Genomic DNA, 14,790 nt, shown 5'->3' with positions numbered 1-14,790 from the left:
AACCTGCCTGTAGTAAGCAATGGATGCATTGTAGCTCCTCTTATAGTAAAGCTAGAAATAGATGTGGAGCTTCCGGAGACTCCTCATATCTAACTGGTGGAATCAGTTACTGTGAAAACATACTCAGGAGAGAAATGTGACAATTCAGAGTACAAGTCTATTAAAAGTCTGATATCCACTGGGTTTAAGAAATTGTCCTCATTGTTTCTTTTGTTTCTACTTTACGTCTCCTGTAAGCTATTCTTTCTAATGCTTTTAGGTTCTCACTTGTATTTTATGCTCTTCTCTGAGAGTTTCCATGCTCTTCCTTTGATGCCTACTTCATTTTCTGGGTTAGTAGAGCTTCAGGTTGTTTCTCTGTAGATAAAATTTCCAGTGGTCAGGAAGGACAGGGACATTAGATGAAACATTTTTGAAAAATTGATTCCCATAATCTCAAAAAGAAGGTAATTTCTTTAAGATTTGCTTTCTCCGTTGGTCATTTTTGATGAACTGTTGCATCTCCAAGCTGTTGAATGACAGTGTTTTTCCTGTAGCCTGAACATGATGGGCAGTCATCCTGTCAGCGTTTCTCACCTCCCCAAATCTTTGACAGTCATAAATTTTGAGATCAAAGTAGCCACTTATCGGGCCGGCCCCGTGGCTTAGTGGTTAAGTGTACACGCTCCGCTGCTGGCGGCCCGGGTTCGGATCCCGGGCGCTCACCGACGCACCGCTTCTCCGGCCATGCTGAGGCCGCGTCCCACATACAGCAACTAGAAGAATGTGCAACTATGACGTACAACTATCTACTGGGGCTTTGGGGGTGGGGGAAGGAGGAGGATTGGCAATAGATGTTAGCTCAGAGCCGGTCTTCCTCAGCAAAAAGAGGATTGGCATGGATGTAGGCTCAGGGCTGATCTTCCTCACAAAAAAAAAAAAAAAAGTAGCCACTTATCAGAAAAAAGTTCTCCAGTCCATTGAGAAGACTGTTGAAATTCAAATAAGGCTCTGTGTGTTATTTTCTGGGTGCTGCTAGGCAAATATCTCAATCTCCTCCTTTTAAGTATTAGGGTAAGGATAATCTGAGGATAAAATGAGATCATTATGAAGCTTTGAATTCTTTAGAAGCAAATCTGTATTATTTTTGCTTGTCACTTTTCACTTTCCCACAAACCCTATTTTTGTCTTAGAAAATAAATAGTTTTGATTTCATTTGCTATTCACAAAACCACGTAGAACTGCTACTAGTAGTTTATATTTTCTTATTTAAAAAATATTTGTTGTCTTATAACTGAGAAGAACTGTGCTCCTGCTCTTGTGGATCTTGAGGCAGCATCAATAAATAATGTGAACAACTTTAGAGTTCTGAAATGGGTTGCATTTCTGATCTATACATGTAAGTTTGAGTTAGATACTGATCCTGTTGATATATAGGAAAGTAAAGAAGGTAGTTCATGAGTCTTTAGCATAGTATTTGCTAATGACTGTACCAGACACTCCTGGGTATGCCTTAATTCAGGAACTGTAAGATCATGCTTAGTTATGATAATAAGCAATTTATATTTGATCAGACATAAGCCTGTCATTTCTAGTGAGCTATTAACTTTTTAATAAGTTTTAATAAGCTTAGCTATTGTGCTTTTAAGTAAGGTGATAGGTAGGCATAGGTAGGCATTTAAAAAAAAAAAAATGCACTATGCTTTCAAAAAGCCTGCTTGGCGACCAGTCAGTAAAGATGATGAATTAATTATTTAAATGCACTTCCAGATCAAAGTAATGACTTGCTTTCCTTTTCTAAGATGAAGTAAATGTTTAGACTCGAGGATATTGTTCAGGTGACTCATTTCAATCATCTTGGGCTTCAGAGGGGTTGGGGATTCTATGGTGCAGGGCTCTGGTTCTCCTCAGTTAGAGCATTTCCACTTGGATTTGCTTTACATATTGGGTTTCTTTTAAGATAAGATTTTCTTATAAAAGAGAGTGTTGAATAATAAAGATTTTGACGGGCCTGTGTCCTTCTTTCCTGGGAGGGAGCCTCTAAATCCTTGGTATTTCCTAGGTGATGAGAGCATTTCTTATTCATGGTAGTCTCCTGGGACAATACCTTAGTTTATGCCAAGGAGTTGACTTAACATAGGGGTGGTCACTTCAGATAGACTAACCTTGTGATTAGATGGTTCAGGCTTTGAGTCACATGATATCAGCCAGATCTCTAGGGAGGGGAAGGACACCTGGAGATTGAGTTCCAGGAGGTGGCCAATCATTCAGTCAATCATACTTTTATCATGAAACCCCAATAAAAACTCTGGACACTGACCTCAGTTGAGCTTCCTGGCTGGTGATGCACATTGATGTGCCAGGAGGGTGATGTGTCCTGAGGGCACAGAAGCTTTGCATTTGGGATCTTCCCATACCTGCACATCTCTTCATTGGCTGATTCAGATTTGTGTCTTTTATAATAAAACTGTAATTATAAGTGCTTCCCTGAGTTCTGAGTTTCTGGAGTTGTTATAGTGAATTATTGAACTTGAGGGGGTAGTGAGTGGGAACCCTGAACTTGTAGCTGCTTGGTCAGAAGTGCACGTGGCCTAGAAACCCCAGAGCTTGTTTCTTGTGTCTGAAGTGAGGGGGGACTTGTAGAGTTCTGTGTCCTCAACCTGTGAATTCTGCACTAACTCCGGGTAGTAAGCATCAGAACTACATTGTAGAGGATTTCTGCACTGAAAAGTATAATTTGAAAACCATTGAAGTAGATGCTGTTAAAGGTCTGTGTGTTTCTATGACTTTTATGAGTTCATATTGCAGTTACATGATTAGGTTTAGTATTTATTGAGCACTTAGGCTGAGAGCATGAATATTGAAAGAAGTACCCAAAGTAGAAATTGTTATTATTTTCAAGGGATTTGCAATATATTATGGAAGCTTGAACAGTGACAGGTAAATTTGACTCAGTTATCCTCTTGGCATATCCCCTAGCCAGAACAAAATTAAACAGTGTTTCAACATTTGCTTTCTAAGTAACCCATTTTGTTGCCAGAGTAGTGTTTGTTTCTCGTTATGTTTTCTTGTTTTCCATCCGGCAAACTGTTTTTACATGTTGGCAATAGATTCATTTTTTTCTAAAAATCAAGTTCTGATCAGATTATTTCCTGGCATGAAACTTTGACTCTCTGATGTTTCTTGAATTAATGCAAGCCCCTCATCTTGTATTTTAGGTCTTAGAGTGTTTCCACCCTTTCCCAAAGTAGTCTCTACTTCAGCCAGCCTAGATTCTTTATTATACTTTTCCTCTGTTCTCGTAACTTTACTATCTACTGTATTCACTTAAATAGAACCAAGAGTTTATTATTAATCCTATTCTCTTCTGTCTTAGTTTCTGAGGATATCAAGAAGCCTTTCCTGATCCTCCTCTTCTCACCCTCCAGGTTTTTACCTTCTTTTCAACTTCAGGCTTTTCATGTTTTCTGTGACACATTTTTTATGTTATATTTAAGTCTCTATCTGCTGATTTCGTTTCCTTTTTGAGTCTAATCTACTTCAGATAGGGCCTGGCATAGACTAGAGAGTTATTCCATTTTGTTGACTGTCTGTCCAAATTTTGTAATTTCCTGCAATTACGTCACTTTATCAAGATCTTAGATGTTTTGGACATTTGTGTTACTTCTTACACAAGGAGTTCCTTTGTGTGAATAACCTGCTTCTGTTATCTTTCATTTTAGAAGAGGGTAGGGTGACTAGGCATAGGTACCCTACCTACCACTACCTATTAGTTATCATCCACTGCCACCTTATTAGATACTTATTCTAGTTCTCCAGTGGCAGTGACTAACTGGTAGCTGTTGCCGTAGCCTTTGGGGCTGTGATATGGATCAGGTATTGTAAGCCTGCAAAGAATTTGGACAGAGTTGACAGCTTTCTATTTTTTACTTTTAAACTGGCTATGACCAACCTCCAGCTCTCAGTAGTAGGTCAGAATGGGGAAATGAGTGTTGACTGCTGAACCAGGCAGCAGGGCATTGAGGGGAAGCGGGGACCAGGAATTTCTCTGTCACATCACCAAGACCAGCCATTACAGATAAGAATCCTGGTATGGATCAGGCCTCCCACCTTCAAACCCTGGAAATGTTGATGAGGGTCTTGGTAGTGTTATCTTTCAACATATCTATTCCCTGAGTTACAGTGCTTCAGTCACAACAGGTTGCCTTCTACTTCTATATGGCTTTCGTTTCAGAAGATAGTAATGATTTCTTTTAAGTTTTTTTCTTCCTACTTAGACTCTTGTTTCTTCTAAGTTGCTTTCTTCTATTTTTTTTTGCTATATTTGTTTTGTTTGTCTTTTCCTTCGTCTTCCATGTTAGAAGATTTTCTCAGATAGCGGATAGTCTTTGGTTGTCTGCGCCTGGCAAACACTAGAGAAGTAGAAGGCACATTGGAAGCTTTGATCATGTGGTTGTCCTTACTGACTGTGAACTTCGTTATGGGTAGATCTGGTGTACCATTTACTGTGGAACCTCTCTCCACCCCTCTATATCACATCTGTAGTATCTTTAGGTCTTTCCTCTTGGGCTGACCTGGAGTCCCCAGAGAACAGTCTTATAATCTTCTCTCTGAGGGTGAAGATATGACTGAGGGTGAGGGGGTGGGATAGGATAATTTCTGGGAGGGCAGGCATTGGGTGAGGGAGACCTCAAGACCACCCCTCAGTTCTAGGATTCACCAAGACTCATAGGATTCAGCATATAATCATACTTACAGCTGATTTATTACAGTGAAAGGACCCAAAATGCAATCAGCAAAGTGACAAAGCTCATGGGGTGAAGTCCAGGAAAACCAGGCACAAGCTTCCCAGGGTCTTCTCCCAATGAAGTCACACAGCACACGCTTAATTCCCCCAGTGGTGAGTTGTGACGACGTGTGTGAGATGTTGCAGCCAGGGATGTTTGTTGGAGACTCAGCGCCCGGGGTTTTTATTGGGAGCTGATCATGTAGGCACAGTCTGCCTGGCACGTACCCAAACTCCAGACTCCCAGAAGAAAGGCAGGTATTCAGTATAAACCATATTGTTTGTACAACCAGTTTAGGCATAGTGAGCCAGTCTTCTCAGTTCTGAGAATGGTGGGAACCCTCCAGAAATCCAAGTTCCCACACACCAGGCAACGCTTGTGAGTAGGCCTTTTATAGGATAGCAGTCAGGCCTGTATGCTCTTTTCTATATAGCAGGTATCAGCATTCATGCAGTTGCTTAATTCCTTTGTTTATAAATTTTTTAAACATGGGCTTTATTTTTTAGAACAGTTTTAGATTCACAGAAAAATTAAGCAGAAGGTACAGAAATTTCACATATGCTTCCTGCCCTCACATATGTACAGCCTCCCCCTCCATCAACATCCTGCACCAGAGTGGTATATTTGTTACAATTCATGAACCTGCATACACTTATCATCATCACCCAAAGTCCATAGCTTGCGTTAGTGTTCATTCTTGGTGTTATACGTTGTAAGGGTTTTGACAAATACATAATGACACCTACCTACTATTAATAGTATAATGTATAGACAGTGTAGTTTCACTGTCCTACAGATCCTGTGTGCTCCGCTTGTTCATCTCGCCCTCCCCCCAACCCCTGGCAACCGCGGATTCTTTTGCTGTTTCTGTAGTTTTTGCCTTTTATGGAGGGTTATATGGTTAGAAACATGCATTATGTAGCCTTTTCAGATTGGCTTCTTTCACTTAATCATATGCCTTTAAAGTTTGTCCATGTCTTTTCATGGCTTGCTAACACATTTCTTTTTAGCACTGAATAATGTTTCATTGTCCTGATGTACCACAGTTTATTTATCCATTCACCTACTGAAAGACATCTTAGTTGCTTCCAAGTTTTGGCGGTTATGGATAAAGCTGCTGTAAATCCCTGTGCAGGTTTTGCTTTAACATGTTTTCAACTCCTTTAAGTAAATACTAAGGAGCGCAATTGCTAGATTTGTATGCTAAGAGTATGTTTAGTTTTGTAAGACACTGCCAAAGTGTCTTCCAAAGTGTCTGAACCATTTTGCATTCCCACCAGCAGTGAATGAGAGTTCCTGTTCCTCTACATCCTCACCAGCATTTGTTGATGTCAGTGTTTTGAATTTTGGCCCTTCTGATAGGTGTGTCATGGTATCTCATTGTTGTTTTAATTTGTAATTCCTTGATGACATATGATGTGGAGCATCTTTTCATATATTTATTTACCATCTGTAGATCTTTTTGGTGAGTTTCCTGTTCAGATCTTTTGCCCATTTTTTAACTGGGTTGTTCATTTTCTTATGGTTGAGTTTTAGAGTTCCTTGTATATTTTGGATAACAGTCCTTCATCAGATAGGTGTTTTGCAAATATTTTTCCTGGTCTGTGGCTTGTCTTCTCATTTTCTTTACAGTGTTTTTCATACAACAGAAGTTTTTAATTTTAATAAAGTCCAGATTATCAGTTATTTCTTTCATGGATCATGTCTGTGGTGTTATATCTAAAAAGTCATTGCCATACCGCAGGTCATCTAGATTTTATCCTGTTATCTTCTAAGAGTTTTATAGTTTGTCTTTTACATTTACATCTGTGATCCATTTTGAGTTAGTTTTTGTGAAGGTTGGAAGAGCTGTGTCCAGATTGATTTTTTGCATGTAGACGTCCAGTTGTTCCAGCACCATTGAAAACACTGTCTTTGCTCCACTATATTGCCTTTGCTCCTTTGTCAAAGATCAATTGACTTTATTTGTGTGAGTCTATTTCTGGGCTTTCTATTTTGTTCCACTGATCTATTTTTCTGTTCTTTTACCAATACCACACTGTCTTGATTTCTGTAGCTGTAGAGTAATTCTTAAAGTTGAGAAGTGTCAGTCCTCCAATTTATTCTTCTCCTTCAATATTATGTTGGCTATTCTTGGTCTTTTCACTTTTCATGTAAGCTTTAGAGTCAGTCTGTTGATATCTACAAAATAACTTGTTGAGATTTTGCCTGGGATTGTGTTGAATCTGTAGATCAAGTTGGGAAGAACTGATATCTTGACAATATTGGATCTTCTCGTTCATGAACATGGCATATCTCTCCATTTATTTAGTTCTTTGATTTCTTTCATCAGAGTTCTGTAGTTTTCCTCATATAGATCTTGTATATAGGGCCGGCCCCGTGGCTTAGCGGTTAAGTGCACGTGCTCTGCTGCTGGCGGCCAGGGTTCGGATCCTGGGTGTGCACCGATGCACCGCTTCTCCGGCCATGCTGAGGCCGCGTCCCACATACAGCAACTAGAAGGATGTGCAGCTATGACATACAACTATCTACTGGGGCTTTGGGGAAAAAAATAAATAAATAAATAAAAATTATAAAAAAAAAAAGATCTTGTATATATTTTGTTAGATTTATACTATTTCATTTTTTTGTATGCTAATGAAAATGATATTATGTTTTTAATTTAAAATTCCACTTGTTTATTGCTGATATATAGGAAAGCAATTGACTTTTATATATTAACCTTGTATCCTGCAACCTTGCTATAATCACTTATAAGTTCCAGGAGTTTTTTTGTTGATGCTTTTGGATTTTCTACATAGGTGAACATGGTATCTGCAAACAAAGACAGTTTTATTTCTTCTTTCTTACTCTGTATACCTTTTATATCCTTTTCTTGTCTTTTTGCATTAGCTAGGACTTCCCGTATGAGGGTGAAAAGGGGTGGTGAGAGGGGCCATCCTTCAGATTGTCTGTTTTTTCTTGTGTGTGTTGTGGCAGATGTGTCTTTCAAGGAATTGGTCCATTTCATCTAGGTTATCAAATTTGTGGGCATAGAGTTGTTCATAATTCCAGTGTATGTTTTTCCAGCATCACCGAGCAATTCTCCGATTCTCAGTGGACACTGACTGTATGTCCCACAAATTTAACTCAATTCTGACACTGTCTGTCTACCTGGAGATAGGTCAGATCCCACAGGTTAAAGGCTAAGTCCTATAAGACTGCCCCCACTTCCCACACAGATGCCAGTCCCAAGTCCAGGATGTTACCTGTGCTTCTGACTGGCTGTAAATTGGAGGTTCCCATGACCCTCTCAGTTTTATTGACTCATAGTACTATTTGTTTAATATACTTTTAATGTCCATGAGATATGTAGTGGTGTCCCCTCTTTCACTTTTTTTTGAAAGATTCGCCCTGAGCTAACATCTGTTGCCAATCTTTCTCTCTCTCTTTTTTTTCCCTCCCCAAAGCCCCAGTACATAATTGTATATATTCTAGTTGTAAGTCCTTCTAGTTCTTCTGTGTGAGCCCCTGCCACAGGGTGGCTACTGACAGACAAGTGGTGTGGTTCCGTGCCTGGGAACCAAACCTGGGCTTCCGAAGTGGAGCGTGCCAAACTTTAACCACTAGGCTGTCACAGCTGGCTCTTTCATTTTTGATATTAGTAATTTGTATCTTGTCTCTCTCTCTTTTAATTAGCCTATCAATTTTATTGATCTTTTCAAAGAATGAGCTTTTGGTTGTATTGATTTTTCTCTTTTCTGTTTTCAGTTTCATTGATTTTTGCTCTAATTCTTTTCTTCCGCTTCCTTTGGATTTAACTTGCTCTTCTAGTTTCCTAAGGTGGAAGTTTATGTTAGTGATTTTAGATTCTTTTCTTTTTTTTTGTGAGGAAGATCAACCCTGAGCTAACATCCGATGCCAATCCTCCTTTATTTGCTGAGGAAGATTGGCCCTGGGCTAACATCCATGCCCATCTTCCTCTACTTTATATGGGACAGTGCCACAGCATGGCTTGACAAGCGGTGTGTTGGTGCTTGCCCAGGATCCAAACCTGCGAACCCTCGGTCTGCTGAAGTGGAGCACGTGCACTTAACCGCTACACCACGGGCCCAGCCCCGATTATAGATTTTTTTCTAACGTATGCATTCAGTGCTATAAATTTCCCCCAAGCACTGCTTTCAGTTGCATCCCACAAATTTTGATAGGTTGTACTTTCATTTTTGTTTAGTTCAAAATATTTTTAGATTTCTCTTGCGATTTCTTCTTTGACCCATGTATTATTTAAAAGTGTGTTATTTAATCTCCATGAATTTTGAGATTTTCCAGTTATCTTTTTTATTAATGATTTCTAGTTTAATTCCTTTGTGGCCTGTGAGCAGACATTGTATGATTTCTAGTCTTTTAGATGTGTTATGGTGTGTTTTATGGCCCAGAATGTAGTCTATTTTGGTGAATATTTCATGTGAGCTTGAGAAGAATGTGTATTCTGTTATTGTTGGATGAAGTAGTCTATAGATGCTGATTATATCCAATTGATTGATGGTGTTGTTAAGTTCAGCTATGTCCTTAACTGATTTTCTGCCTGCTGGATTTGTCCATTTCTGATAGAAGGATGTTGAAGTCTCCAACCTATTGCTGTTTGCAGTTCTATTACTTTTTGTGTCAGTTATTTTGACACTCTGTAGTTAGATTCGTACATATAAAGGATTGTTATGTCTTCTTGGAGAATTGACCCCGTTAACATTATGTAATGCCTTTTTCCATGATAACTTTCCTTGCTCTGAAGTTGGCTCTGTCTGAAATTAATGTAGCTACTCCCACTTTCTTTTGATTAGTTTTAGCATGGTATATCTTTCTCCATCCATTTACTTTTAATCTATATTCTTGTAAACAACATACAGTTGGATCTTGTTTTTTGATCACTCTGATAATCTCTGTATTTAGACTATAACATTTAAAGTGATTATTGATACTGTTGGATTAATATCTATCATACCTGTTACAGTTTTCTAGTTGTAGCCCTTGTTCTTTGTTTCTATTTTTTCTTCTCTTTTTTCTGCCTTTTGTGGTTTTATTTGAGCATTTTATATGATTCCATTTTCTCTCTCTTTTTTTAGCATATCAATTATACTTCTTTTTTTGTTTTTGCTGTTTTTAGTGGTTGCCCTAGAGTTTGCAGTATACATTTATAACTAGTCTAAGTCTACTTTCAAATAACATTATACTACTTCACTGGTAGTGGAAGCACCTTATAATAACACAATATTCCTTATTCCTCTCTCCTGTCTCTGGTATGCTATCATTCATTTCACTAATAAGTGAATATGTGTATATACACACACGCAGACACATACATGTATATCTCCTATATCATTTTCCTCTCTCTGAAGAACTTCTTTTAACATTTCTTGCAAGGCCAGTCTACTGGTAACAAATTCTCTCAGTGTTTCTTTGTTTGAGAAAGTCTTTATTTCTCCTTTACTTTTGAAGAATAATTTCACAGTGTACCTAATCCTAGGTTGCTGGTTATTTTCTCTCAACACTAACCGTTTCATTCCATTCTATCTTTGCGTGGTTTCTGAGCTGTCGGATGTAATTCTTATGTTTATTCTTGTACAGGTAAGGTTTTTTTCCTGCTGGCTTCTTTTTCTATTTTTTCTTTATTTTTGATTTTCTGCAGTTTGAATGTGATATGCCTAGGTTTAGTTTTTTGATGTTTACTGTGCTTGGTGTTCTTGGAGCTTCTTGGACCTGTGGTTTGGTTTCTGACAATAATTTTGGGGAAATTCTGAATCATTTTTGCTTCAAAAATTTCTTCTGTTTCTTTCTCTCTTTCTTATCCTCTGCTATGCCAGTTATGCCTATGTTACACCTTTTGTAGTTTTTCACAGTTCTTTGATAATCTTTTCCAGCATTTTTTTTTCCCCAGTCATTTTTTTCTCTTTGCTTTTTAGTTTTGGAAGTTCCTATTGACATATCCTCAAGCTCAGGGATTCATTCCTCAGCCATGTCCAGTGTACTGATGAGCCCATCAAAGGCATTCATTTCTGTTATACTGTTTTTGATCTCTAGTATTTCTGTTTGATTCTCTTTTAGGATTTCTATCTCTCTGCTTACCTTGTCTGTCTGTTCTTGCGTGTTGTCTCCTTTTTCCATTAGAGTTCTTAGGATATTAATCATAGTTTTTAAAATTCCTGGTCTGGTAATTCCAACAGCCCTGCCATGTCTGAGTCTGGTTCTGATGCTTGCCCTGTCTCTTCAAACTATGTGTTTTGCCTTATAGTGTGGCTTGCTGAAAGCTAGGCAAGATGCACTTGTTAAAAGGAAGACTAGCCTTTAGTGGCGTGTTGGTGAGGTGTCGGAAGAGGAGAAGTGTTCTATAGTCTGGCGCTTAGATCTCAGTCTTTTTTTAGTGAGGCTCTGCCCCTAGGGTGTCAATTTCTCACGTGCTTGTCAGATTTTTCTCCCTTCTTAGGTGGGACAGGATGGCTAGAGTGGGCTAGAGTTGAATATTCCTCTTCTCCTGCATGGAAGGCTAGAGCAAGCTGGAGTTGGGAATTTCTCTTAGCCCGGGTGGGTTAATCTCTGGCAAAACCCTTGTTGGTTAGGTGCTGGTACAATAATTTCTCTTGAGAGTAGGCCTTGCTAAGAAGAAGAGAACACTTTGGTATATTTTTAAATGATTTCTTTTCCCCCTCCCCTGCTGGAAAAATAGGGAAAATTTTCTGTGACATTCACCTTGAGAACCTGGGAGAGCTCATGAAAGTAAAACTCAGCAAGTGTGGGGGCTCCATTATGTCTGAGCAGCTCTGGAGTTTTAACTCTCAGACTTGTGCACACTTAGCCTCCAGCAATTTGTCAATTACAGTGTAGATTTTCATACCCTAGTACTGGTTCCTGGTTTCTGCTCTAAGTTGTGATTCTCTGTATTCACCTGTCTGTGTCTCTAATTTTTGGGGCAGCGGTTTGCCCTGTGACCTCACTTCTAAAGGATCTAAGAAGAGTTGTTGATATTTCACTTTGTTCAGCTTTTTATGTGTTAGGTTGGAATGGTAACTTCCAAGCTCCTTACATGCCCAACTGGAAACCAGGAGTAATTCCTTATTTTTGGTGCCTGTGTCTCGGTTATGCCTGGTGTCTCCTTGTCTAGAAAAACTTTGCTTTACCTCCAGAGAGCAAACCTTCACTCATTTGCTCAGGCAGGGGAGAGGTGGTTGCTAGAGCCCTTGAGTAGGAGAGGCAAAGTAGGGACCTACCTGTATTTCAGACAGCATTAACTCATTTTGCCTAACTTAAGTCTTCTTTTTCACTCGCAGTTGCAGACGTTCCTTACTCAAATTTTCTGAGAATTCATTGGTGTAAAACAGGCTGGTTCTTAAGCTTTTTTTCTTACTGCCAATATATGATTCACTTTTCTTGGGTCTTATAAGTAGGTTACCATGTATCTATATTGTTATATAGATTTTGAGATATTGTTGCTGTTACCACTTCTCATGTTTTCCTTGTGTGTGTTTGTCTTAAAAAAATCCTTTTATTGTAATTAAGGGAGTGAGCTAAATTCGATGATTGGGTTCAATTTGCCATACCTCTGTTGATGTTTTTAATTTGTCAAGTTTTTAATTAGGGAAAATGTTCAGTTAAAGCTTGGTTTTCTTTTTTTTTTTTTTTTAAAGATTTTATTTATTTATTTATTTTTTATTTTTCCCCCCAAAGCCCCAGTGGATAGTTGTGTGTTGTAGCTACACATCCTTCTAGTTGCTGTATGCGGGACTCGGCCTCAGGATGAACGGAGAAGTGGTGCCTCGATGCGCACCCGGGATCCGAACCCGGGCCACCAGCATCGCAGCGCGCGCACTTAACCACCAAGCCACAGGGCCGGCCCAAAGCTTGGTTTTCTTTTGTTCAATTTCCCCCTCTCCTTTCTCAGAAACTGAAATCAACAAAACTAGAACATTAATTAATTTAATTACCTGAAACATTTTGATAGAGATCTGTGCCTAGTTCTGTTCCATCACTGGCAAGTAAAGCTAAGAATTATTTGGTAATGAAATTATTTCTTATTTTAGACATACTGTGTGAAGAAAGGGGTAGACCTGTATATAATTTTTTTTAATAAAAAAAAATCAGTGGTCTATTTTTTATACTCAGTAACATGCAACTGAAGTGTGAATGTAATTGTGGTAGGTAATAAAGGTGCCCCCTCTCCTTTTTAAAGATGGATTTGAACATCTCATTAACCAGACTGCTGGCAACTATTCTGATTTGTTGTTGATACTTAATTCTACTACCGTTTGGTAATTTGAATGTGATCACTTTACCTCTTAAAGATTTTTAAAAATAATGTTTCTGTAATTTCTTTTTATAATACACAGAGAAAGCAACCAGTGAGATGAATACTGCTGAGGATTGGGGCCTCATTTTGGATATTTGTGATAAAGTTGGTCAATCTCGCACTGGGTAAGTGTGGCAAAGTTTCAAAGGATTTTTATTCATTCTTGCTCTTTATTATCACGAATAAAACAAGAATTAGAAGATAAAGCATCTTACAGTTGCAATTTAGTTTAAAAAGGGAATGTTGGGGCCAGACTGGTGGTGTAGTGGTTAAGTTTGCGTGCTCCCCTTTGGTGGCCCAGGGTTTGCGGGTTCGGATCCTGGGTGTGAACCTACACACCGCTTGTCAAGCTGTGCTGTGGCAGCATCCACCATACAAAATAGAGGCAGATTGGCACAGATGTTAGCTCAGGGACAATCTTCCTCACCAAAAAAAAAGGGAATGTTTTTGCGAGCAAGATTTTAGAAATCATTCCATTTAAATTACTCCTTATAACCAGTTAGGGTAACATGACTGGTAACAGTATTGAAACTTGAATCAATCACCCATGTCCATATTTGACTTCCTGAAATCTAGATTTTTCCACTGATTTTTAAAGTCATCAGTGATTTCTCAGTTACCAGGTTTCGTGGTTATTTCCGAGTTCTTCTTTGTCACATCTGCAACATTCCACCCAACTGATCAGTGACTGTTGAAAGAGAGGCAGTTTTAGGGAAATAGAATCTTAAACTTTTTGGCGTACAGACTTACTGGTAATATAGAGCTTTCTAAACAGTGTAGCGAGTGGATTAACTGGTATACAGATTAATGGTCTCCTTAGTTCCTATGCTAACAACATCTGGTTATTAGCCTCATTTACCCCTTTGTGCCACACAAATACTGTCTTATTTATGTACTTTCATGTGAAAAAATGTTAGGGAGCACTGCTGTATTATACTTGATTCTTCTGGTGCTAATCTTAACCCTGTGATGGTGCCTTCTTTGGTTCTTCTTCCTTCCCTTCTAAATATAGATAGTTCCTTAAACTTGCTTTGATCTGCTTTGATCTGTTTTTTTCCTAATCCTTTTTTCTTTTCTAATAATTTTTCTTTTGAAATCTCACAACTTCCAGATATCTTTATGTGGGTGACATCTGTATTTTCAGCTCTCATTTTTCTTACCCAGGCACTAGTCCTGTGGACACAGCCTTATTTCTGGATATCATACTGTATAAACCTTAATCTCACCATCCACAACCTGAACTCATGTCTCTTTTTGCTTTAAACCTACTTTTTCTCCTTTGTTCCCTGTCTCTGTTAATGATAAGATTGTTCTTTCGTTTGTGCTTAAAACCTCGGAGTCACCTCCACGTTTATTTTATTACTAAATTCCGTCAGTCTGCCTCCATAACACCTCTCAAAATGTTGAGGTTAGGAAGTCTCCGTAGTTAAGTTCTTGAATGTGGCCAAAACAGGCACAGGCGGTTTGTCTTCAGGGCCTTTCTACCCCTCCACTAGCCCTTTCTGGCTCCTAACATGCTCCCCCTGTGAAGTTCCCTAAAATGTGACCTCTGAGTGTGGCCTCGTCCCCTTTGTTGTCTTACAGTTTAGTACACTAAGTCTTGTTCTTTCTGACCCCGTTGGTGCCTTAATTCCTTAAATTCGTTTCTTAATTTAATTGAAATTTGAGTTGCTACTGTGTGCTACGTATCTATTCCTTTTTCTCTATTTC

General features: G+C 38.8%; 1 protein-coding gene across 2 annotated transcripts in view; it reads left to right on the top strand.

Annotated features, from left to right (window-relative positions):
* STAM (signal transducing adaptor molecule) overlaps positions 1–14,790 on the top strand; it is a 72,927-nt gene that overhangs the window by 5,710 nt on the left and 52,427 nt on the right. For both annotated transcript variants that reach the window (XM_004425327.3, XM_087420780.1), the window contains one exon: positions 13,121–13,205. In XM_004425327.3, the coding sequence (XP_004425384.1) occupies positions 13,121–13,205 (85 nt within the window). Of the gene's footprint in view, positions 1–13,120; positions 13,206–14,790 lie in introns of those variants that run through there.

This window comes from Ceratotherium simum, chromosome 32, assembly GCF_057802395.1.
Source record: "Ceratotherium simum simum isolate JZ-2026a chromosome 32, ASM5780239v1, whole genome shotgun sequence".
Classification (NCBI taxonomy): domain Eukaryota; kingdom Metazoa; phylum Chordata; class Mammalia; order Perissodactyla; family Rhinocerotidae; genus Ceratotherium; species Ceratotherium simum.
This window is presented reverse-complemented; position numbering and strand designations above follow the sequence as displayed.